Source organism: Saccostrea cucullata, unplaced genomic scaffold, assembly GCF_032062105.1.
Source record: "Saccostrea cucullata isolate Sc308-1 unplaced genomic scaffold, CSIRO_AGI_Scuc_v1 ctg3629, whole genome shotgun sequence".
NCBI classification, from domain to species: domain Eukaryota; kingdom Metazoa; phylum Mollusca; class Bivalvia; order Ostreida; family Ostreidae; genus Saccostrea; species Saccostrea cuccullata.
In genome coordinates this window covers 14,943-42,681 of record NW_026922632.1, presented here as the reverse complement: position 1 = coordinate 42,681, position 27,739 = coordinate 14,943, and the positions used below count along the sequence as shown (strand labels likewise).

Below are 27,739 nucleotides of genomic sequence, written 5' to 3'. Positions count from 1 at the left end.
TAAAAAAAATATTGTTCAGTAAAAGTATTGGGGGGGTACCCCTCCTTCCCCTGGCGGCTCTTACCACCCTCACCCGAAAAAAAAATATATTCGCTTATGTTTTGTTCATATGAAAAAAAAGTCATAGTCTTTTAAATAGCTTTCCAAAACAATGTGTATCAATTTGGAATTCCTCGATCTATTCTTAAATCGATGTTACAGTATAGGAAATAAATCCTTGTATTCACCCGGAACGTCACGTGCAGGTTAATACAACGTAGTTTTTTTCTAACATAGTTGGATCTCAGCCAATCAGAGAGATTGAAATTATTCAATCATATAAAAAACACAAATAACGTTGATATAACGAATTAACGTCCCCTAACGTTATCTCAACACGTAGTGCATAAGGACAAATGCTTATATATTTCAGCCATATTCAACATGGTACAGTGTATGTTATTATAAATTAAGTGTAAATTTCATTTTTGAACTTGACTGTTTTAGTAGCTTGAAATGCGAATGAGGAATCTTTATATGTATGTATGTATATAAACTTACTTCCTCTTTTCTTCATATAGATGAAAGATATAAGTACTGAGATAAGAACACAAAATATCACACCGAATACAACGGACAAGGCTATAGTGACTTCATTCCCTGCTGCTGGGGATGTACTAGCTGGAGTCACTGTTGAGGTAAGCGACTTGCTGCAAATATAAATTATATGAATGTGTAATCTAATATAATAAACAGTAATAATACTCAGAGGTCAAATGAACATTACAAGCCGAGGGCATGGCAAGCGTAAACTCCTGAAAATCTCAAAGTTGAGATCAAGTGCAATGGAGGAATGAACATCCATTTTTATCCGATTACAACCACAGTGTCCTCTTTATTGATCAGGTTAACGACCCTGAAGTTCTCTTTTTTCTTTCGTTGTTTCCCTTTTGCATAGCTTTAACATTCTATCCATGCATTAAGCTTTCTTTAAAAGATGAATCTTCATAACACTGCTATCTCACCCCTTTTTATATGCAGTATTTTACATTTTAAAATCGGAACTTTATTCTATTATTGCTAAAGTCTTCAAGTGTAGTTTGTATAGATATACATAAAAGTGTTTTTAGGAAAAGGACTTTCAATATATACAAGATATCGATAAAATAAAGTCGTATACTTCACTGTAAAATCACGGCTTCGCCATACGGCTATGTAGGTCATTGTATTATTTAAATGAGAAGATGGAGCGTCTTTCAAGCGTGCGATAAGAATGAATACATTAGCGTGTGTTCGAGGTGTACTAAGTTTTATGATAAACTGACACCTAAAAGTCTCTTCTTAGTTCCAGAGACCAACTAAATATAAACATACATACAGTAATTATTTCATTTGGCAGGCTTAACTTTGGGTTTTTTTCTGCGTAATGTTCTTACGAGTTATAAGTGAAATGACTCATCAGAAATTCAAAATATTTATATATTAAATAGACATAGAATTTGTAATTTGAGCTGTAATGCAGGAAACACTTTTTTTGAAGGTCTGAATTCTGTTTCTTTTTCAGTTAACTAAGGCAAATGTATAATATATACCCACAGTATACTTCAAATTTTAAAATTTTGTACTAACGAGACACAAGCAGTAACTGCAAGAATAATTTGCTATATAACTCCAAAATAAAATGAAAAATACCAAAAAAAAAATCAACCAAAATCCACTGAAATAGATTTTAATAACAAGTAAATAAAAATTCTTAACACATCTTAAACATAAAAAAGTTTTCTCCCTGAAATTTCATTATAGATTTGAAAAAGATTTGACCATCGATAGCTCGCAAATTCTCGACACGATGTCGCATTGGTCTGCTCAAAGCATGAAAGTGAATAATTTAAGTCACCTGTTCAGTGCTTCAGTAGAGACAAGTACCCGTGGTTTTGCACCTTTTCGCGAAAAAACAATTGAGCACAATTGAGTTTCAATTTTTTTCATGAATGTAAATGACTAGTATAACTCTTCATATTGACCGTATTAAGTACAACTTGAAACATCTAGGCGCTCATATAAAAAATGGGCTAGCAAAATGGGGGTGTGGCCTAGAGTCTATGAGAGATCGATGTAAACAACGTACCCCTGCTATATTAATCTGATAAATTTCCTAATTACAAAGCAAGTAAGTAAAAATCGAAAATGAAATTAATAAACTACAATGTTTGATGGATAGATGGAGACAATAATATGTAGAAAATATTTAATTTTATTTGTAAATTATCGGGGGGGGGGGGCAAATGTGGACGTTTAACCGATTCATTCTTTTCGAATACTCGAATGAATGTTATGTACAGATAAATAGACTAATAAATTTGTTTCCCCCTTGCATGATTTTAACATTCTTTACATGCAATTAGCTTTCTTTAAATTTTCGAATACAGTTAATTCTCGATATACCGCCACCATTTGTAATTTAGAAATCATGGCGGTATAACGAATTTTTTTGAATTGAATTTCCCGTCTTTTCAAAACAAGAATTGCAAGTTACCGTTCTTAGAAATACCATAAAGCGTTCTATTCTTATAATTACATGCTCATGTATATAAAACATATTTCTAAATTTTAAAATACTTCAAGTAAATTTTTATGTACAATTTCCTTAAAACAAAATGTGCAGTTATGAAATAGATTTTAATAACAAGTAAAAAAAATTCATATGCATCTATGTACATGTAAAAGTCGGCACGTCTGATTTCATTAAAAAAAAAACATGCTGGGTCGATCGTCGTGATGTATTGCTGACAGTACGTAAATTGGTTTCTTGAATAAATTTATTGTTTATGGCATCATCGTTAGTGAAACGTTCACAATTTATACCGTATAATTATTTTTAAGCAAACTTTCCATTGTTTAAAGCAGAGATCATCAAAATAATATCGTATTCGGCGTACTTTAACAACTACCGATTTCGTGGCGAAGCCGTAAATGATTTTTTAAACAAAACAACAGAACAAAATCATTGTAACAGTTCATATTAAAATTATTTGTTCATTTAACTCTAATTTAATTATTTAATTGTGTGTACCTTGTCTGGCTTTGCATGCTTTACAAAATCGATAATGTCAAATTAATTCACTGACTGCACGCACCTGTGGCGGTATATCGAGATAATTGACACATAAAAATGGACGTTTGTTTTATTTTTTGAAAACAGGGTGGCGGATGGCGGTATGCGAATTTGGCGTTATAAAGAGAATTTTATATAGCAAGAAAAACGTTCTTGGGAAATCATGGCGGTATTGCGAAAATGGCGATGAATCGAATGGCGATAATTCGAGAATTGACTGTACTCGAATGAATGTTGATATACAGACAAATAGACTGTAAATGATGTATCTATCTATGAAATGTATCTATCTATGAAATGTATCAATTCAAGTACAAAGACAAAGTATATTTCCTCCTATCACCAATATTAATACATTTATTTTGGTCCTAGAAAAGTAAAATAGAAGTGAGTACTGTGAGTGAGTTCTAATCTAGTATCGAATATACAAGTTGTAAATTTTCTTTTGTATTTATTTTGTTGAATTCAACAATATTTATGATCTTTATTAAACGATAAGAAGGTTTCTGGGAATTACAGAAAGTAAACTTTTCATGACATTTCGTTTTATGATAAACCTGAAACTGTTTTTTCAGGCGAACGATGTTTGTGTTGCATTTAAATGTCTGCCCTGAAATTATAACGTAAAATGAGTAAAATCTATAATTGTAAGGGATATGATCATAATGAACCTTTACATATCCAAAATAAGGAACTTTTCTGATATTCTTGTCAACATCACAATTTTGTACAATGTGAATATTATGAAAAAGTTACATTATTTCAGTGAACATGCATATGGCAATGCACCCTATCTTTGCAGATATGTATTAACCATGACGCTTTAAAGGGCCTCATGGAATATATGTGTATGTCTGCAAAGCAGGTGTTCTTCGATATCATAACCCCAAACATACATTTAATAATGTCAGGGTCATTGAAGATACTTACAAAATTTAAAAAAAAAACTAACAGTATTATTGAAAAAATTTGCATTCAAAATCCTTTTTTTTAATACATCATGATAAACACTTGTAATTAATTGAATTGAAAAAAGCGACTTTAACCTTATTACGGTTACTCTATAGAAATGATTCATTAAAATCATATTTACCTGCAATTTGAATCGGCAACGTAACATCCTCTTTCTGGATTTATATCTAAACACGCTTGATCTAGAAAAAGAATAGTTTAACAAAATATAAATTGTATTTGTCCGATTTCTTCTCTTATAAAATCGTGTCATATTTAAAGTCTATATTTGGAATGATACATCCCTTTAGAACAATTGGATGACGGGCTGATCATCACTTCTGCTTCATATTTGGATATTTTAATTGAAAAAGACACTGATGGTAATCTAACAACCAAGCTATATGATAAACGTGATGACTTTAACTTTTCTTACGTCAACTTCCCTTACTTATGCAGCAATATACCTTCAACACCTGCATACAGAGTATATATATATCTCAGTTGATTCGATACGCAAGAGCATGCTCTACGTATAAACAATTTCTAAAACGAGGTTAATTATTGACAAGCAAGTTGATGAAACAAGAATATCAGCTGTCTCGTTTAAAGTCATCAATTCGTAAATGCTATGGTCGATACAATGACCTTGTCAGCAAATACAATTTATCACTGAGTCAAATGCTGACTGACGTTTTTCATACCAATTGTTAGTCCATTATCTATACACTGAATTGACGACGGATTTTTTTCTCGTTATTTCCTGATCATGACAACGAGCACGAGGCGGGTGTGACTGATCGGCAGGAGATGCTCACTCCTCCATGGCACCTAATCCAACCTCTGATGTTTCGGAGGTCCGTATTTGCTCTGCTCTTATTTTGTATATTGTTTAATGGACTATGAGATTGAATACTGTTCGTTATCTCCATATCCTTCTTCTTACAGTTTCCAGAGTTATATGTATCAATCCCCCCGCGTGGCACAGTGGTTAGAGCGACTGCTCTTGAGTCGCCAAGTAAGGAGCTGATCCTTATACGTGGCGGGTTCTAATCCCACTGTGAGACATGGTAACGGGTCCTTCTGGTGAGACCATATAAACCATATAAACCGAGGTTCTGCGTCTTAGTAGGTACTGGCACGATAAAGATCCCTCCCTGGTCATTGTCCCTGAGTGCCGAGTGTGGCGTCTCCATATGAGTGAAAAAATTCTCGAGAGGGACGTTAAACATTATACAATAAATCAATCGTGGTTTTTTGCACTTACAAACCCAAACAAACCTGTTTTGATACACTGACATAAATTACTCGTTTCATCAAGTTTAAAAGCATGTCCTTTGGGAGTTAAAGAAAATAAGTGATTACTATAGCAAAAAACTAAAATAGTTAATGAAAGTCTACTTCTTTTTACTATAAAAATTAACTTACATTTATAAATTTCTTTAGTCATGTAATGTTTTTCCGGGCATCCGTATAAGAACCTTGTGCAATTCTCAGCATTCATGTTACCAGTATTGTGTAGGTATGGACAATGCTCGGCTAAAGAAAACAGAAATTATTTCAACAATACATATCATTCATACATTCATGCGAGTAAATTTCATAAAATATGTTTCGAGTAAAAGGTTTTATCATAGCATTTAACATGAGTTTATGATATTTTTAATACTTATATGTAAGATAGGATTCTTATCATATTTTTCTTGTTTTTAAAAGTTAATGAAATTTTCACAGAATCAAAAAGACAATATCACTCACTAACTGATGGTATAAGTGAGAATAAGTTCGACCATTTTATATCACAGGCAAGGTCAGGTCATGGTCATAACCTTTTCCCTGGACATTAAGGATAAAAAATTATAGTAGCCAATCATGCGATCCTGTTTTGCATTTCAAAACATTGAATGTAGTTCTTTTTCTATAAAAAGACACTACCATATAGGGCCTATAAGAAGATATTACAAAACTATCCACTCTTCTAAACTTATGACATGATATTCAGCTCAATAAGACGTACCTAACTGCCATGCAGGAAATCTGCCGCTTCCGAAACAGAACTGCACAAGTTCTGTTTTGTTTTGGTTGGGAACACAGATATAATTATACTCCCCGTCAATCTGAGGACAAAGTTTGGAGGCAGCTTCCAAATATTCATCCCAGCTTTGGGGACAACTGACAGCTTTTGTCTTATTGAACATGGACGACATCTAAAAAATGTAGTGCAATTATACAGTTACGATAAAATGTATTATTGATAATATATATATAGTAAAGGCGAACTCTGTTTTATTCATAAAAATCTCAGGTTCAAGTTCAGTTTATGGGGTAATTGTGCATAAATAACATTTATGCATTATATACAATATATTAAACAGTCTTGTCAGAGGCACAAATACAATATAGGAAGCATCACAGACAATGAAACGTAAAAAAGTGGGGAGGAAAACATATCATGAAGGACAGACAGCAGCATGTTTTTGGATAAACATACAAAGTTTTTCAGCATTTTTGCGTTTGACGTTGACATGATGTCCATTAATTTAAGGGCAGATGATACAAACAAAAAATGGAAGCCTGGATAGGGAAATTTTTTTTTTGGCCTAATTTCATTGAAAATGATGCAAATAATACATTTTTAGAATATAAAGAAATTGTAACCCTTCTATGATGTTCAAAATTCTCTGAAATCCTCCTTATTACATTTGTAATCTATACAAATAATCTTCACTTCCAATCCCATTTTTGTAAAAATCGTGATAAAAAAAATTAAAAACTACACGGTGAAACGTGTTCATTTAACTCATTAAACGTGACTCAAGTTGTTATTTTCATATTTTTTGACAAAAGTTTCTTTGTATTATGTGTCCTTAATAACTCTAAAAGTCTATCGTCACTAGGAAATGTTTTCACAAAATCTAATCTGGTCTGATGATGTAATTACTTTTTCTTTTAAAAAGAACTTATTAAATTGAAAAAAATTGACGTTACAAATTGGTAGGAATAACTTTAAAAATAATTATCATATGATATAGAATCAATGAATTTATTTCTGTGATGTCATTCAATGATAGCATAAGATTTTTAGACAATAAACAATATAATATTGAAGGAAATAGAAGACCTAAAAATCGAATAAAGCAAAAACATGCAAATTCCTGTGAATGTATGAATGTCTACAGATATTTAACCTATATTAAATTTGCTGATTTTTTTTATTAGAAAATGTATAACTGATTTTTTATTTACTTTTTAGCTCAAGTGAGCTTTTCTGATCACATTTTGTCCGTCGTCCGTCTGTCCGTCTGTCTGAAAACTTTTCACATTTTCGACTTCTTCTCAGGAACCACCGGGCCAATTTCAACCAAACTTAACATAAAGCATCTTTGGGTGAAGGGGATTTAAGTTTGTTCAAATGAAGGGCCACGCTCTCATTCAAGGGGAGATAATTGGGAATTCATGAAAATTTGGTGGAATATTTTAAAAATCTTCTTCTCAAGAACCACTGTGCCAGGAAAGATGAAACCAATGGGGAAAGATCCTCAAGTATTGAAAATTCAAGTTTGTTCAAATCATGTCCCCCGGGGGTAGGGCGGGGCCACAATGGCCGACCAAAGTTTTACATAGTAATATATAGGAAAATTCTTTAAAAATCTTCTTCTCAAGAATAACAAATCCATAATTCATAATATTTATATGGAAGCATGTTCAGGTAGTGTAGATTCAAGTTTGTTCAAATTATGACCCCTGGGATTAGGGCGGGTCCACAATAGCCGACCAAAGTTTTACATAGAAATATATAGGAAAATTCTTTTAAAATCTTCTTCTCAAGAAAAGCAAAGTAATAGTTGATCAAATTTATATGCAAGCATCTTCAGGTAAATTAGATTCAAGTTTGTTCAAATCATGACCCCTGGGGGTAGGGCGGGGCCAAAATGGCCGACCAAAGTTTTACATAGGAATTTTTAAACAAATCTTTTTCCCAAAAATTGCAAAGCCGTAATTGGTCATATTTATATGGAAACATCTACAGGTTGTGTAGATTCAAGTTTATTCAAATCTCGACCCCCGGGGGTAGGGCGGGGCCACAATGGCCGACCAAAGGTTTACATAGAAATTTATAGGAAAATTCTTTAAAGATCTTCTCAAGAATAACAAAGTCATAATAATTTTGATCATATTTATATGGCAGTATCCTTAGATAGTGTAGATTCAAGTGTATTCAAATCATGACCCCCGGGGGTAGGGCGGGGCCACAATGGCAGACCAAAGTTTTACAAAGAAATATAAAGGAAAATTCTTTGAAAATCTTTTCAAGAAGGATACGGATAGCAAAGCCATGATTGGTCATGGGACTAACTCTGGATTTAAACTTTTCAATAATAAACCAATTTCTTCTTTTTCCTAGCCACAGTGCTCAGGTGAGCGATGTGGTCCATGGGTTTCTTGTTCTTAATATATGCTTTTGAAAAATATTAAAAGATCAGCTTTGAACAAGTAGTGTGGGTAAATACATATTACATGTAATTCATGAATTGGGACGTATTGTGACTTTTCGATTTGGAAATTTTTCATGGAGAATTAAAGAATTATAAAAACAGGCATGTCCTAGTATGTTTAATGGTATACCGTTTAGGAAAAGTGAAATCTGCGTTTAATATACATGTATATACTATAGAGTCATATAATGATTAAATGCAAAATCATTTTACCATCGTATAATGGAAAACGAAAGTTAAGAAATTATAAATATATTATATTTGATAAATAAAATACGTAAAACGATTAATTAAACATTCAGTGTTGATGTTTTTCCATACCTTGCTCAGAATATAAGATAATTATCTCTCCAATGCTGGTAAAATCTTGGCATGTAATGATACAATGCAAATAAATAATATGGCGGGAACGAAGGTAAAGTATTTTTAGATTACAGATTAAAATGCACACAAACTCGTCCACCGGTAAGTCACGGTTGAAAACGTTAGAAGATCAATAGACATTAAATCCCATCATAAACATCTAAAACGCAACTTGGAAAACATACATGAAAAGAAAATTATTATTAAAATAAATAATAAATATATAAAATTAATATAAAATTTTTATTCGCAAAAAAATAACTGAATGGGATTGCGCATCAGGCAGAGTCTTTTAACCCAGTCTCCCTGATGAGGGCTAATACGTTCGCCTTATACACTGTATAATGCATTTATCGATACTGAACATTGTAGGATTCGTTTAAATTTAGAAAATTACAGAATATATGACATGGTACTTTTTGCAAAAACAACTAACCTGAAAATGAAATTATACAGGTTACTGTTTTTGACTTCATAGTTTCTTGATAAGACTTTACCCATAATTATACAAGGTATTAAAATCCAAATTACATGGAGTACGCACCTTCCCAGAATTGCAGTCATTCACGTTTTCAGTCAAAACGCATTGGAAACTTGTTTGCACTTTTTGCACACTCCTTTATATTTTTTTTTTTTGTCTTTAAAAAGTACAAAAGTAAAAAATACAATACCCGCCATAGAGAACAGATTTATGTTTCAAGATGAAGAGTCGCCCCGCGTGGCGCAGTGGTTAGAGCGTCTGCTCTAGAGTCGCGAAGTAAGGAGTAAATCCTTACGTCGCAGGTTCAACTCCCACTGTGGGACGTGGAGACCGGTCCTACGGATGAGACCATATAAACCGAGGCCCCGTGTCGCAGTAGGTGCTGACACGAAAAAGATCCCTCCCTGCTCAAAGTGCCGAGCATAGGACAAAATTTGTAGCCCTCCACCGGCAAGTGGTGGCGATTCCATATGAGTGAAAAATTCTCGAGAGGGACGTTAAACAAGAGGCCCAGGGGCCACAGCGCTCACCTGAGCACATCAGGCTTGAATTTACTCCACCGCAGGGGTTCAAAATTCTTTAAGTCTGACGTCCCGGACTAACAAATTCCGGATCGGGACTCGGCATTTAGAATTCGCCAAAGTCCTGGGACTTGGATATTTTTCTTGTTTATCTTTTTTGTATGTTAAAAAATGATCGTAACGCTAAAAATTAAGCAAATTCTCAAATGTATTAAGTAAAAATGTGGGTTTGTGGGCGTTATAATACCCATAAAACATTATGAACGTTTCGAAAATACAATCCGTCTTTTTATTTTCCGTTGCAGTTAGACTCTTGCTTTTACGCAATTCCTCATGTTTCCTCCTGTATAACAAACGGCAATGAATTTCTTAAATTTCGGTTTTGGCAGCAGTAATGCTAAAAAAAGGAGCGACAAATAAACAGTAATGTACCAATAATCTTTCAGTCTGGTATTGTGTTGAAATACTCATGTATGACTATATATGACAGTATATGGAGGAAAAGTAAAACATATATTAATGCCTATGGTCTTTATTCATTCAATGCAACAAATGAAAATAAATTTTAAGTAACATAAATTTAATGATGTAAAGGTAAATATGGACTCTGATATTTCTTCCTCGGACTTGCCTAAAATATACTCTTTAAGTCCTGGAATTGACCATGACAAAAAAAAGTTTGAACCCCTGCATCCCCCCCCCTCCAGGCGTTCATCATTTGAACAAAATAGAATCTACAATACCTGAGGATGATTACATATAAATATCACTAATCATAGCTTTGAAGTACTTGAAAAGATGATTTTAAAAGGTTTCCCTATATATCCCTATGTAAAACTTGGGTCGGCCATTTTGGCCCCACCCTAGCCCCGGGGGTCATGATTTGAACAAACTTGAATCTGCACTACCTGAGGATGATTCCACATGAGTTTCATCTTTCCTGGCCAATGGTTCTGGAGAAGAAGATTTTTAAAGATTTTTCCTATATATTCCTATGTAAAGCTTGGGTCGGCCATTTTGGCCCCACCCTTGCCCCAGGGGTCATAATTTGAACAAACCTGAATCTACACTACGTTAGGATGATTCCACATGAGTTTCATCTTTCCTGGCCCAGTGGTTCTGGAGAAGATGATTTTTAAAGATTTTTCCTATATATTCCTATGTAAAACTTGGGTCGGCCATTTTGGCCCCACCCTTGCCCCGGTGGTCATGATTTGTACAAACTTGAATCTAAACTACCTGAGGATGCTTCCACATGAGTTTCATCTTTCCTGGCCCAGCGGTTCTGGAGAAGAAGATTTTTTAAAAATGCCATTAATTTTTAACAAATTCATGATTATCTCCCCTTGGAAAAGGGCGTGGCCCTTCATTTGGACAAACTTGAATCCCCTTAACACAAGGATACTTTGTGCCAAGTTTGGTTTGAAATTGGCCCAGTGGTTCTTAAGAAGAAGATGAAAATGTGAAAAGTTTACAACGACGACAACAACAACAACGACAACGACAGACGACGGACAAATTTTGATCAGAAAAGCTCACTTGAGCCTTCGGCTCAGGTGAGCTTACAATATAGAATCAATCAATCAATCAAGATGAAGATTAAAGTAAGCAAAAGACCATCGTGCAAAATACGGCAAATTTGAATTTATCAAAATTCAGATCGCCACGAATTATAGTCATTCCTTATGATTTGATTTTTAAAAAAATTAAACAACTGTGGATGTAAAATTATGCTGCTTTGTATGAGTTCAAACTTGCCGCTCAATAATACAACCATAGTACCGGAAGTGATGGGAAGTGAGGGGAGGCAATCACTGATGCATAGACCTAGCAGCCATAATGTTTATTTACATGAGGTAAGATCGAGTACTGTTTGACTGTTTGAAGTTAAAAGGTACATTTAAGAAATTTTAGAAATTTCCATAAATCCCGAGGACTTGAAATGAGGGGATTGCATGGATACAGATGATTCAGCTGGTTGTCAAGGGGGTTGTCCCCATACCAAACCAGATTATACAGAATAATTTCAGTTCCTTTTTGGAAATCAAACAAAGAGAGACTAGAAAACAAACAAAATTAAATTACATAAATATATACCACTGATTATGGAAATCTATTATGCACTTAGTTTGTACATGTAACACTATTAACGTGAAAATAACCATAAATCTATTAATACAGAACTAGGGATAGCATAAGTGGAATGTGAATTCAACATACTGTCATATTTGTCTCTGTTATAGTTTTTCAATGAGAGATCACTGGAATAAAAACAAACCATAAAATCATATAAAAAGTACTTTTGTTTCATAACCTTTGCAATGAATTTACAGACAAGTGTATTTAACAAACAAGCATAATTCCTCTTTTGACCTATACAACGTTATTTTTTATCAGAAAATGTCTTGGATTTGTCCGTTTGTATGTCTGAAAACTTTTTCGATATTTATCTAAAATAAAAGGTTTTCTGTACAAAGCATCCTTAATTAAAAAGACATCGACTAGGGATGGGTATCGCCAAAAATTTCGTATCGCGATATATCACGATTTTTTCCGACAATATCACGATAAAATCATGATATTTTTAAAAGCAGTTTTTACAATGATTTTATATGAAAAGTCATTATTTTTCTAAAAAAATTTGCTTGAAAAACAAAATTTTATTTTTTTTGAAATATTTATGTATATAAAATCAACTATATTTGGACGGTAAGATGCCGTTCTTTTCACGTTTTACAACATTTTTATACTTTCTGTAATTGTAATTTGAAAAGATTAAACAAAAAAATGAATAATTTCTGGACTTTATAATATGTTCATAAATACCGGTATTTAGGTCTCCGTATCACGATACGTATCACGCAACAATAAATCGCGATATACCGGTATACCGATAAAATCGCACATCCCTAACATCGACGTTTCAAATGAACGGTCCCGTCCTCTTTTGAGGATATATCGTGAAGGAAAAGTGACAATTTGAGTTTAATATGCATATATATTAGCAAAGTCATATAATGATTAGAAACAAAATCATTTTACTATCGTGCAATGGAAAACGAAAGTTAAAAAATGATAAACATGTTTTATAATAAATATAGTACTTAAAATGGTTGATTAAACATTCAATCTTGATGATTTCCATACCTTGCTCAGAATACAAGTAATTATCCAATGAGCTGTTAATATCTTAGCTTGAAATGATTTGCTCAAATAGATAATATGGCGGCATTTAAAGATAAAGTATTTTTAGATTACAGACTTAAAAAACAACACACAAACGCGTCAACCTATGAGTCACGGTTGAAAACGAAAGAAGATCAATAAACATTTAATCTCATTAAAATTATAATCATCTAAAATTGAACTTAAAAAATACACTTGAAAATAAAATTAATGATTTTTTTGTGTTTTTTAATGCATTATTTTATTCACAAAAATAATGAATTGAATTGCGCAACAGGCAGAGTCTTTTAGCCCTCATGAGAGAGCTAATAAGCTCGCCTTTTTATATATAGTGCAATCATCGATACAAAACTGTTCTTGAATTAGTTTTCCTTTAGGGAAAAAACAGAACTAACGACATAGTATTTTTTTTTAAATTGAATCTGCAAATGAAATTAGATAGGTTTCTGTTTTTTAATTTATAAACAATTGTCTATTTATTAGATCTTACCCATAATAATACAAGGTATTAAACTCCATATTACGTAGAGTACGCACCTTAACAGAGCTGCAGTCATTCACGTTTTCGGCCAAAATGCATCGGAAACTTGTTATGTTCCCCAAACGAAGTTGGGGAACATATTGTTTTTACTCTGTTTCTTATTATTATTATTATTTTTCTTCTTCTTCTTCTTCTTCTTCTTCTTCCTGGGTACTTTTTTGTCCCGGAGTGATCTTGTAAACTACACATCTGACTTTGGTAAAACCTTTTTAGGGTCAGTAGGCATGTTATGTAGATTTGTGGAATGAAGGTCATTTTGCGCGCACGTGCTTGCAAGAGCGTGCACGTGCAACACGTGAAATGACCAATATAATAGATATAGCCGTAACTTTTCTATTTTTTGATTATATGCTTTAAAACTCAAAATATAAGTATATATTAGTAGTATAGACATAATGACATGGTCAAAATAGCAAGAACTCACGCGCATGCACGTGCGCTTCGCTCTGATTGGCTGAAACTAAAATCTCAATATCTTTCTTGTTTTTTGACAAAATCCTTTGAAATTTTGAATATATTCATAGACTTTGAAGATCTACAGCATGATAAATAAGAATTATCATGAAAGCATGTGCATGCACGTGTGCTGCAATCTGATTGGCTGAAACTTTAAATGTCTATAACTTTCTTAGTTCTCAACGAAACGAGATGAAATTCAGAATATGAATAGGTATAATGGATTTCTACATTATGCATCTATCAAATTTAAATTCAAGGACATGCATACATGCCCGTGTGCACGCAATACGTAAAATAACAAATATATTTGAAAAACAGTAACATTTATATTTTTATGATTTTTTTTATCAATTCTCACGATAAACAGATTTGTTAATGGTTTAGACAACATGCCATTTTTAGCTTGCATGTGCGTGCGCATGCAATATGTTAAATGAGATATAGTTGATATCATTGCAGTTTTGATAACTATATGATGAAATCCTTTAATACTGAGCATATTTAAAAAAGTCTTACAGGTAAAATGGCATAAAAAGGGAGTTGGGGAGCGTTTGGGGAACATCTGTAACGGTCCCCGTTACAATTAGAACTAGTTAACTTACCATTTTCCCTAAAAATAATGCATCTACCCGTTTAGGACTATAATTGCATATTTTTTAAAAATCTCCATGAAAAGCCTTCAAATTTTGCAAGCCAAAAGAAAATTCATTTTATTTTAACAGGACTATGTACTAGTCCTGCACAGGAATTTTATGTCAACAAATCATTGGGTTTTAAAATTTAAAACATCGCCTTTATAAAATATAACAGTTTTTTTTATTCATTATTATTATTATTATTATTGTTATTCATGGAAATATAACAGTTTATTATTCATTGAAAAATTGTCACAGCGTAAAAGGATATCAAAATGATATCCTTCCACAGTGTGATAAAAACTCTCGGTTTCCCTTCCATATAACAAAGAATGATTTTTTAAATATTCTTTAGCCTGTTAGAAGATAGAGAAGCGTTAATAAGCCACTCTCACAGAGATCAAAACTGAGTAAGTTTTCGTAATCTGTTGCCGAAATCCATTTTTAGAATGTTTTCTAGCTCACAATTCTTAGCTGTGACTTCTCAACCTCTCAACTATATGATATCATGCGGCCTATGACTGCATGACCGTAAAGGATTTTTTTTCTTTCGAGCTTCGCACTCGTGGAAATATTTTAAAATAAAATCCTGTCAACCTCGTGAGATAAATTTCATTTTCAACGACAAAACATTGAATATCCCCTGAAATAAATTCAAGTTCTTTTATGTTTGTTTTTTTTTTTTTCTTATAATGCATTCGAAATGTTCCAATGTTCATGTAATGAATAAAATAAGATTTAGAAGACGAAAACGATCTTTAAAAAATCTGTAAGCAACATGTAAAAGGGCAATTATTTGTAAAAACAAGGGACAAAATGTTTCAGGTGCCTAGTAGGATTAATTATCGCCTGTCGACTGATAACAACTGTTGTGCGTCCTTTTATTGATCAAATTTATAGAAGACCCGTATACAAATTTAGAAGAAAACAAACTTTTTGAGGTTTAACAATGGGTATAGAACACGTCATATCACACTAGTATTGTTTATAATTCTTAGAAGTATTTGAAGCATTTACTAACGACATATATCTAGATTTTTGATTCAGTAGATGATTCATTCATTAACTACATGAAATACCCATTCTATCTTAAAAGGAGCTGAATTCTCGTCTAAAACATGATTATTATTTCTGTCATCAATTAAAAAAAATCTTTTTGTTCTCCATAAAGTTGATAATACATCTGAAAGTTATTAGTTCAGTATGCTAAAATGAAATTTGAAAGCAAATGAAGCCTGTGTAGACGCTGCAAACCTCTATAAATCCTTTTTACTTGCAATATGTAAAAGTGTATCTATGTTGAAGTTTCGTATATTAAAGTGCATGACAGTATTTGTTTTTCACTTTTTCCGTCTTGTTGTTTGATTTACATAAAGGAAACAAGCACACAGAAAAAAAATATGATAAAAAATCTTCTAGAGAATTTAGGCAAGATCTGTTACTTTCTTCTACGAGCATCGAAAATCAAAATTAAATTTTAAAAAACTAGGCAAATTCGTAAGAGAGAGAGAGAGAGAGAGAGAGAGAGAGATAGAGGGGGTAAATTGTTTTTAGCCGGGCTTATTGCTCAAAGAGGGAAGTCAACCCCATAGTCTCCATTTTAAAGTTACGTACAAAAATATAGTTCTTACTCTCAGCCGCTTTTGAGATAATGCAAACACTAAATAAATTAAGCAACAAAAATAAAACGAAGTTTTATCTATATAAATAAACATTAGTAGTAATGACTTTGAAAACTTCAGTCTTAAGTCAAAGAACATATAGTTCATTAGCGTAAGGATTTTTATAATAAGTGTTATCGTAGTTCTTTACACGTACGAGGTAAAGCAGGAGAGGGAACCAGACTGGCCTGTTTGTTTACATTCAGCTGCGGTCCAGATTAATTCTGATTCTGACAAAATCGGAACGTGGTATTAGGATTGAAAAACTCACTGGCAGTGTTATATATTTTATATTGATAGTTTTAAAATCATTTTTTCATCAGAATATAAACGTGATTCATGTAAGAAATTAATTCTACATGTACTCTGTAAATGAACCCGGCTCTCTGTACTTCTGAGTACTTTGATTGATATTTACTATACAGAGTATCTAGATAAATTACAAATTTTTCATGTTTATAATTTTTTTCTATCAGGCCTATAGCATGTACAGTATAAAGATAAATTTATTTTAGGTACTTGGACACAGATTTTAAGTCAATATTTTCTCCATTAAATTACGACTTATATATTTTAATAGCATCTCACACAAAAATTAATTAAAAATCTTATTACATTTAAAAGTTATTAAAACTTCAAATTTTTCGGTGGGTATGATTGACACATGCTTGCACTTTCACAAATTTAAACCTTTTTCTTAATCCTTAGGAAAAGTGGCAATCTTGTTGTGTATTAATGAGAAGCATTAAAACTTTAATCCAGAAAAATAATTTTACTCAGAGTAGAAATGTTAGAAAGCAAAACTTCTTCACAAGTATCGTCATTCCGAACTAGGAGTTGCGTACAGGGTTTAGCAAATCGAGCACACTCGTGTTATGTACATGTACACAGTTTTTGTAAACAGGGCACGAGTTCTGTTTTTGTTTATGTTTAAAATTCACCGGGTGCGTTCTAAATCGTCACAGTCTTCTTACCTCAAGTGCACGGACTGACAATATATTGTGTGTTTGTTTTGCTTTCGAACATGCCTACTCTGAATTTTTTGGATTATAGTGTTAATATTTTTCATTTATACACAACGAGATTGCCACTTTTCCTAAGGATTAAGAATAAAATGTATTTATAATATTGCAAGGTTGTGTCAATCAAACCCGCAAAAAATTTGAAATTTGAATATCATTTATGTGAAATAAGATTTTTAATTAATTTTTGTTTGAAATGCTATCAAAATATATAAGTCGTAATATCATAGAGAAAATAATAACTTCAAATCTGTGTCCAAGTACCTTTAAGAACTTCAGTTAAAGAAAGATATTGAAAACAAAGATAATTTATTATCATTCAATCTTACGACACATAGCTAAGGCATTACAGTCATTAATGTCACATACATAATAAAATTATACTCTGGTAAATATAATGCAAAAAGCCCTTTCTTGAGTAGAGCTTGTTTATGTAAGATAAGGTGTCACATAAAGAAGCACATGCTTTCAAAATAAAAATAAATTCAGACGGATAATGCTGAATTCAGTGTCAATAGATCAAAGCCAATAACTTACAAATGAATCTTTGCAAATAAAATCCCCCACAATCAGTCAAAACAATCATTATCAATCACTCTTATAAAGAAATTAAGATTATAGCCAGTTATATATATGAATCAATGCCATAATTAGATATATTTAACTCACGATTATATCTCAACGTGGCATTTAAAATAGATTTTAGCCACTCAAGCAAGTTTCTAATTCAAATAATCACATAAACTTTAAAATCATACATGTACATGTAGCTATTCACCTATCACTTTAAATCTCTGGAACATAGATAGCAACAGAAAATTCAACTCATATCGTCACAAAGAACTAAAGATTGGACATTTATTCAAATTTAATTAAGGAGGATCTCTACACCTGTAAAGTATAACTGATTTTTGTTGCATGCATTTGTTTCTAATAACAGGCCCCATATCCGATACAATAAGGTTCCAAAGTACTTCAATTTATTTTTTAGGAATATTTGAAACATTTAATTTATTTTGTTAAAATCCCTCCTATCTATATTTTTAAAATCCCAGTGCTTTAAATTTCTCTTCAAAGTTTTGTGTTATAAAATATTAAAATAATAACCAACAAAGTTAAAAATAAAATCAACATAATTTTTATTTAAATTTACAAAAATAGTCCAAAGAAAAACTAAAACAGCTTTTCTTGAGAATAGCTGGTTGGATCCTATTCAATATCTGAAAGGATATATAATATCAAAGGGTAAAAACAATGAAAACAAGATATGTTTGTAAAACACTGATGCCCCCTTATGGCAACATAGCAAAGATTAAACTTTTCTTAAATGTAAATTTAATTAATTGGTACCCGAAGTAGGGTATTCTCACTGGAAAACAATTGTGAAATTTGAAAGTAAGCTAATGTTAAAGTTTTTTAATAAGTACACAAATCTCCAAGGTCAAAGTCAAAAGGTCAATGTAATAAGTATCAAATGAAAGGTCTTGTCACACAAAATACTTATGTGGAGCATGAAAACCCTAGCCCTAACCGTTCAGAAGTTATGGTCAACGTTCAATTTCTAAAAAGTAGGTCAAACTTCAAGGTCAAGGTCAAAGGGTCAAAGTTATTGTTATCAAATGAAAGGTCTTGTCATAAGGATCAAATATGTAAAGTATGAAAGCACTGGCCCTAACTGATCTTTAAAAGTTATGGTCAAGGTTGCTTTTTTAAAGTAGGTCAATATCAAAGGTCAAGGTCAAAGGGTCAAAGTTTTTGGTATCCAATGAAGGGTCTTCTCACAAGGATTACATATATGAAGTATGAAAGCCCTATCCCTTACCGTTCAAAAGTTATGGCAAAGATTTAAGTTTTCTCACAAGTACGAAAATCTACAAGGTCGAAGTCAAAAGGTCAAGGTTGTCGGTATCCAGTGAAAGGTCCTTAAACAAATATTACATATGTGAAGTATAAATATCCTGGTGTCTACTGTTCAAAAGTTATGGTCAACGTTCAATTTCTTAAAAAGTAGGTCAAACTCCAAGGTCAAGGTTAAAGGGTCAAAGTTATTGTTATCAAATGAAAGGTCTTGTCATAAGGATCAAGTATGTAAAGTATGAAAGCACTAGTCCTAACTCTTTAAAAGTTCTGGTCAAGGTTTGCTTTTTTAAAGTAGGTCAGTCTTAAAGGTCAAGGTCAAAGGGTCAAAGTTCTTGGTATCCAATGAAGGGTCTTTTCACAAGGATTACATATATGAAGTATGAAAGCCCTATCCCTTACCGTTCAAAAGTTATGGCCAAGGTTAAAGTTTTTTCACAAGTAAGAAAATCTTAAAGTCAAGGTCAAAGGGTCAAGGTTGTTGGTATCCAGTGAAAGGTCCTTAAACAAACATTACAGATGTGAAGTATAAGTGTCCTGGTGTCTACTGTTCAAAAGATATGGCCAAAGTAAAATTTTAAAAATTTCATGTAAAAGTGGGTCAAACTCCAAGGTCAAGGTCAAAAGGTCAAATTTGGTGGTACCCAAAGAAAGGTCTTGTCACATTGAATACACATGTGAAATATGAAAGTCATAGCACCACTTAATCAAAAGTTCTGGACAAGGTTAAAGTTTTTGCGGACAAACAGAAAGAGAGACAGACAGGCAAACAGACAGACAGACAGACGGACAAGACAAAAACTATATACCCCCGAAACTTCGTTAACGGGGGCATAAAAAGAAATTGAAAAAAATTGAAACTCGATTTTAATGAACATATAACCTTCGAAATATGTATTTAATCCCCCTTCTCAATTTAATTTATATTTAATCTATAATTTATGTTAAGGAGTAATTGAACAAAATCACTCCCTCTTTGTTGCTATTTGCAATTTTCCACAACTCATCTTTATTTTCTCTTTATATTATGTTGACATTTAACTACATGTATGGTCGCCACAAAAAAAATGATTGTAGCAACACGGTGGTTTATTTATTTATTATTTATTTATTTTTAGGAAATAATTAGTAGATATACTACGTATGTCTACACGATCATACAGACGCCTGTTCTCTTTATGAGAACAGAGAATTGAGGCTGGAAGCACTAGGTGAAAAAAAGAAAATGTGTATTTTCTTATCACCAATTAAAGATTTATCGTACCAGGATAAATCAAATATATACATGTATATACAATATACTAAATACAGACAGACGCAGAGGAAACCTATAGTCCCCTTTGATTTCACCTGTAGGTGACTAATAACGAACTCAATACTTACAATTCTCTGTTCAGAACGATATCTTTGCAGACACTTAGGAAAAAAAGCTCTGTAACTGCTTTGTCCATTGAACGCGGACCACTACTTTAGGTACGGTCAAGAAGTTGACGTAGCGTCATGTTTACAATCCCTTCAGTGTCCGATCATAGCATTACCGTAGATACAGAGATGTATTCAAACGAACTGGCCTCCACGAAGTGTTGTTTCTAAGATAATAGAATGGGACGTCATGTTGTGTCAATCAGTAGCATGTAGACCTGCTCTTCTCGAAACAGTAAATGGAGAATTTAATTTTCAATGGCAGAACACAAACTTTTTTGTTAATGAATCATCGCCAGTTTTTGTGTTATGGTCTCTTGAAAATATTCATGAAAGAGGTGATAAATTTTGAATACAGTCATCCTTTACTGTGCTCGTATTATATGAAAACAGTTTTATTTTGGGTCATTCAAAAAGATTCTGCATTCATGAGGACATGTACACCTAGTAACCTTCTCATGTGTTTTTGGAAGTGTTTTAGGTTATTATTACACTTTGTGCGAATTGGTGAATATCCAAACTTCTTTATTCACCAAAACAACATGTTTAGGGTGAAACTTCAAGCTGAATAAAATCTATAGTGATGTATGATATTAAATTATACAATGGGTTCCCTTACATTTATGGGTTTGTGTTGGAACAGAAATTATCTGTAATTCTTGGTTAATATGCTCTGTGTAGTGTTTTGTTTACGTCGGTGGAAATAAATGCATTTAGAAAACTTTAAAATATTTACAGTAATCTGATAGTCCATATTTTGAACCGTTCAAAAGTTTAAGTAGAGAATACATGCGATTCAGATAACCGTCCTACGCTTTTAATTACTGACAATGACATAACAGTTTATGCGCATTTGTAAATTTCATATGGATTTTATATATAGTTTTACCAATGAAGAAGAAAACAAGATTTTTTCAATTAAAAGTAATTATGATTTAAGTCAAATTTCAAATCTGATAAAAGAAAAAAATAATTAAATTCTTTAATATTTTTAATTTTGCATCAAAACGAAGGAACTATACAATACGAAGGCTAATCAAATGGTTCTTGGGCCAGAGCAATGAAATTAAATTCGCTTGAGGTAAATCAGTAAATTATTCAAAATCTAAACATTTTAATATTTAATAAGCATCATTTTTTATCCACGAAATTTACTAAATATCAAATTATATTTTAATGAATTATCAATATTTTGTAAGCAATGGTATGTCCAGGCGGCGCAACATTGAACATGCAGTATTTTCTATCTGAGTGTGAAAGAGAATATCTATTTTAATATTAACATTAAATTTTGTCTTCTGAAATTTCTGTTAATTAATTCATTGTTTTTTGTAACCTCATTCTGTGGTTCAGTGAAAATATATAGAATAGTCAGAATTAGGGAATTATATAGATATAGAATTTTGTATAGAATGTTTAAACAGGGGTATAAATGACGTTAAAAGTAGCGGGTGTCATTTCCAACATTCTGTAAAAATTTAGCCCCTGAATAAATTTGCATAAACATACAAAATTTAAAACGATCTACAGCTGAGAACTATAATGCATCAAGAGAAGTTGTTTGATTCCAAAAAGACTTCAGTGAGAGAAGACATGTATCGTTAATGCCGATTTCCAATAAGAATTTCAAAATCTGTAACTTCGAAAGATGTCGTTGATCATGTGTGGTAGACATTAAACTCCGACAAACTAAGTATGCTGGCATGATGAGGCGAGGGACTTTTCATTTGAAAAGATCCATTTACAATTTTAATACAGTGCAATTAATTGATCGTGACATTGTCAAGGTTTTTAATTCTTTCTTTAACTCTAGTTAATTGTAGACAGAGTGACATTGAGATATAATGACGTTGTCGGACGTCATGACACTAAATGGCGACAGCACCGAGTGATCATATAAATAAATGTATTTTTATCTGCAGCTGTTATATGGTTAATTATCGACTTACCAAGCTGAAATTTTCAATACCTAGGAAATCTTTGTTGCTTTATGTTTCTTCAAATAGTATACAACTCTTAAAATAGCATTTCTCTTTGCTTCAGAGGACATTGTTTCTGATAAAATGGTATGTTCTTTCTAAGTGTCATTTTTAAAAATATGATATTGAATAGAATGATACAGCTGAAATATTTTTCCGTTACGGAAAAGGCTTATAAGTTATATATTTATACATGTAAATAATCTTCTCCATTTTTTCTTTGGCGCATGAAAGATATATATATATGAAATGTTCTGAAAAGATCAACGCCGAGAAAAAATCGCATGTCACATTCATACCCAAATGGATAGAATCCATCGTTTGTCACAGGCTGTTTATATGGGTTATGTCGAAAAATAGGAACTCGTACAGAAGTCATATTTAGAAGAGAAACTTTGGACATTGAGGAGGTGGTGATGAGGACGAAGTTAAGCATTAAAGGACCTGATGTGATAAAGAGTGGAAGTTTCCGTGAGGGATTTAGACTGAAAACGTCAGACATCGATTGGATGCTATGGCCTTCAGACCATAAAGTGATCTGTGATCTTCCCCAGGCCATTTTCTACCGTATGCCTCAACACACTTTGATTTTGATGGAGATCCAAGAGGTGCCGCCGGGGTTCACAAGACTTAAGCTAATAACCCAGCTGAAAAATGATCTCGTGAGATCCTCTTGTGTGCATGTAAATAATGAACTATATCTCTTTAGTTCCTTATTCAGACAGCAGTGCTTGCAGTATCATAAGAGTGATTTTTTCTTAGCATCGTCCTATGAACATGGACCTTGCGCTACTTTCGAAGTCCACACTCAAGAATCTGACTTAGCAACATGTCTACATTCTCTTCACTGGCCGACCATTGCATTGCCTTGGATATATAGATGTGTAGAAAAGAAATGGCCTGATAGACGCGTCTTATTTGATATTTTAGATAAAGGATGTCATGTTGTACCAATTAGTAGCGCCCCTTCTTGCTCTGATATGAACAGTGAATGGAGAATTTCATTTTCAATGGCAGAACAGAGACGTACATTTTATGAATCATTGTCAGTTTTTGTGCTATGGTCTCCTAAATATTTTCCTAAAACAAGTGATCAATTTGAAGAGCAGCAATCCAGTACTTTGTTCATATTTCATGAAAACAATTTTATTCTGGGCCATACAAAATGGTATTTCATTAATATGGACACCTCGGACAATTCTACTGTGTTTTTGGAAGTGTTTCAGATTATTAATTAATTGGGTGAGAATAGCTGAGTGTCCAAAATTTTTTATACCTCAAAACAACATGTTTAGGTTGAAAGTTTCCGGTTCTGCACAAACACAATTACTTAGTCAATTATATGATTTGTATGGCATGGGAATGCCTTGCCTGCTTCTGAGTTCTTCTCTCAGACCTTATCTCAGCCAAGCCATTATCTACAAAGCAATGTCTTTTCAAATAGATGAGAAAAGCATTATCTCCAGTGATGTCTTGCATATTGGGTTCTTATGGAACTTTCTGCGGTGTTTGTTACACTAGATGATTTGACTGACTTCACACTGTATATTCGAGAAATTGAAAAGTTGATAAAATTAGCACTGACCCCTTTTCAAACAGTTGCCGTACAGAGTATGACATCGGAATTATTTTGCAATACTGTATTTTGTATTCAAAAATATATATGCACATGCAATAGCCTTTCAAACAAAAATCTATCATATCTGAATCACATATCCTGTAACATGCTTAAGTTAGTTTCTAAAATAGGATATGTATCAGATATTCTGTACCTATGTATGTATTGCTATAGGACAGGACGATATCATCAATCACTGAAGTACCTACAAAAAGCACTTAAGAAGATGACTCTTCCTTGCATTTTGTATTTTGATACTATCATTGTTAACAGATACAGACGTGCGTTGGGGGGGGGGGGGGAGCGTCATTGAGTAACAAAATGAGAAAAGCTGTAATGTTTGACATCAAGTTAAACTTTGCTTGTATGTACCTTGAAGAATTGATGCTAGAACAGAAGATAAGTCCGATGCCATATTTGTATATCCCTCCTCTGGTGATGCTTCACATGTTATCAGCATTGAATCATCATAAACTTGGAGATACAAACAGGTCACAGCAATCTGTACAGAACCTCCGCCAACTGTTACTGCACGATAATGGAATTCGTGTCCCTTTATGCTACAGAGACATTTCCTGGCAGGTACTTGGGATCTGTCAACAAATCGGCGGGAATTACGTTGATGCTTTCTATTTCTATCAACATTCACTACAACAATATCCTCATCATAAAATTGAAAGGGCAACGATTTTAAGAATATATACACTTTTTGAGAGAATTTAGAACTTAATGTAACTTTCAGATTCATAAACTGTATTTTGCTGTATGATATTAATTATGTGTGAAGCTTACTTTACTGTTAAACCATTAAAAATTGTTCTTATAAAAATCTATGCATAAAAAAGTCTAACATTTCCAATATTTTTCTGAGAGGTCCAAAAAATATTCGTTAGACTTTAGAATGATTATGAGACGTTGGACTGCTTACGTCATACTGTGGACGGGGTCAGCTTCATCTTATTTGCATTGTTACATAGCACTTTGAAAAAATGTGGGCAGAATTTACGCAATTTGAAAAAAAGTATATTTCCTTTTAAAATGCCTTAATACTGGCCATATCAACGCAATTTGGAAAAAAAATCTGCACGGATTGGCCAATATTCTAGAAAATGCCTATATTATGTCTATCTTTAAAGAAAAAGTGTGGGGGTGCTTATCAACCTATTCTAACAAATGCCTATATCATGTACATCACTGCAAAAATAGGAGGCGTACCCCTACCCCCGAATCCGATGCCTAATATAAATATTATGAAAAAGGAAATTAATGGACTTTCAATTCTTAAAGAATTAATTTAAAACTCTAATGCACCAAGGACTTCCTTTTTACTGTATTTAGAATTTTCTAGTTATGCTACAAAAATGACCTTTAGGGCTACATTTCTTTTATTTATATTCTCAAATTCCTTGCGAGAAAATATTTTCAATGTGATACCAGTCATGTAAATAATACAATTTGGCAGGAAAGATAAAGAGGTAGGCTGAGGTACCTTTTATTTGTCTTCCGCTCGTTCTCTACTAGTAAACTCGTCGTTTTTTTTTTTTTTTTCGATCGATTGATTGATTGATTGATTGTTTATTGTTTAACGTCCCTCTCGAAAATTTTTCACGCATATGGAGACGCACCACTTGCCGGTGGAGAGCTGCTTATTTTGTCCTATACTCGGCACTCAGGGCCATTGAGCAGAGGGGATTTTTATCGTTCAAGCACCTACTGCGACACGGGACCTCGGTTTATACGGTCTCATCTGAAGGACCGGTCTCCTCGTCCCACAGTGGGATTCATGGGCGACTTCTCGGGGTTTTTTTTAAAGAAATGTAATAAATACGTGTAATACAGTATTTAACTAAAATCTCAGTCCACTGAAAAGTTTTGTTTTATGGATATTTTTTGTCAGAGTTCGTGTCTACATGATTAAAATTCTTAACGCACTCTTAACGCACTTTGAAAAGAAAATTTCAGATGGCGTTGATTTTGTCCCAATTTTAACACACTTCGTATCCTATGTTTTCAAAGTGAGTAATTTTTTTCAAAGTGCGTCGCCACATTGCCTTCGTTGACGTTTGATTGTGACGGAATTGAACGAGTTAAAACCGCAGAACGGATAAAGGAATTTTATATGATTGAACTCAATACAAAATATATAAGAAAAGTAAATGGGATAACAAAATATTTTTTGAGATATTCTCGGCCAAAATCTGTTTTGCTGACTCCACGACATAAATTTGCCTTCAACCTAATGGCCTCAAGCAAACAGTTTGATTTTGGATTCTGACTAAACGCATGTTGCCCTCGAACCCAGTCAAGAAATGTACGAGGGGCTATCAAAAAGTTCGTAGACTAGCGCCATAAAATTTAAACCGCTTTAGGAACATCAATGAATTTTAAAATATTAAGTTTTCTTCATCTTTTCTATCTATAGAATAAACCACAAATCATAAATTTTATTTTTAAATAGATAAGTAAAGTTTTTGTAAGCAATGGTATGTCCAGGCGGCGCAACCTCGGAAACGACGTTTGATTGGGCTAAGTGTAACTAAGATTAACTATTTTGATATGAACATTTGACTTCCAAAAATCCCATTAATTCAGCTATATGTTGGGACACTATTATTCCATAAAAATTGAATTTTAACCTCATTCTAGAAGTTCTATGAAATTTTAATTTAAATTTTACATGAAATATCCAAACACATAGTTCATACTCAGCTCTAGGGAATCGCATCGAAAAAAGTGTACGAGGTAGATGTGGACTTTAAAAATAATGACGTCGGACGTCATGAAACTAAACGGCGACGGCGCCAGGTGATCATATGATGTCGTTTTTATTTTAAAATAATTTGGGAAATAATGAACGTATCAAGCTAAAACTTTCAACATTTCTTTATGTTTTGTTGTTTTATGTTACTTATAAACTTTGCAAGCTTAGACAACATAGTACTAATTTTAAAGCCTCAGTCCACGAACTTTTTGATAACCTCTCGTACATAAATCTAGTGCCTATTTACTTGACAGAAACTGTTTTTAAAAAGACAAAACACAATACCGACCAGTCATTTGTTATTTGTTAACATTTTTTAAAACATTTTATATATTTCAATATATTTTCATGATCTCTAATAATAACTTTGTCATGAAATAATTTTTTAAATTTCTTAAATTTCTTCACAACAATGAATGCAATATTCTTGTTACATAATAAAAATTGGTTTTATACCAGAAATGGATGTAAATGGACATCGGATTTTTTTTTAAAAAGGCATCTTCTTTGAAAAAGAGTAAATAAAAACAAAAAACAAGATGTGTTTGTGAAACACTGATGCCCCCGTATGACAACATAGCGAAGATTAAACTTTTCTTAAATGCAAACTCACTGGAAATACAATTCAGAAATATGAAAGTAGGTCAGGGTTAAAGGTTTTCTCAGAAGTTTGGAAATCTCCAAGGTTAAGG

At 32.7% G+C, this 27,739-nt stretch overlaps 1 protein-coding gene across 1 annotated transcript in view; it reads right to left on the bottom strand.

Annotated features, from left to right (window-relative positions):
* LOC134262106 (putative ankyrin repeat protein RF_0381) overlaps window positions 1-13,105 on the bottom strand; it is a 42,352-nt gene extending 29,247 nt beyond the window's left edge. Inside the window, exons 1-5 of the mRNA XM_062744495.1 lie at window positions 13,054-13,105; window positions 6,063-6,252; window positions 5,474-5,584; window positions 4,188-4,248; window positions 541-689 (exon numbers count right to left, since the gene is read on the bottom strand). Of these exons, the coding sequence (XP_062600479.1) occupies window positions 541-689; window positions 4,188-4,248; window positions 5,474-5,584; window positions 6,063-6,252 (511 nt within the window). The 5' untranslated portion in view covers window positions 13,054-13,105. The remainder of the gene's footprint in view (window positions 1-540; window positions 690-4,187; window positions 4,249-5,473; window positions 5,585-6,062; window positions 6,253-13,053) is intronic.
* Between the last annotated feature and the right edge of the window lie 14,634 nt (window positions 13,106-27,739).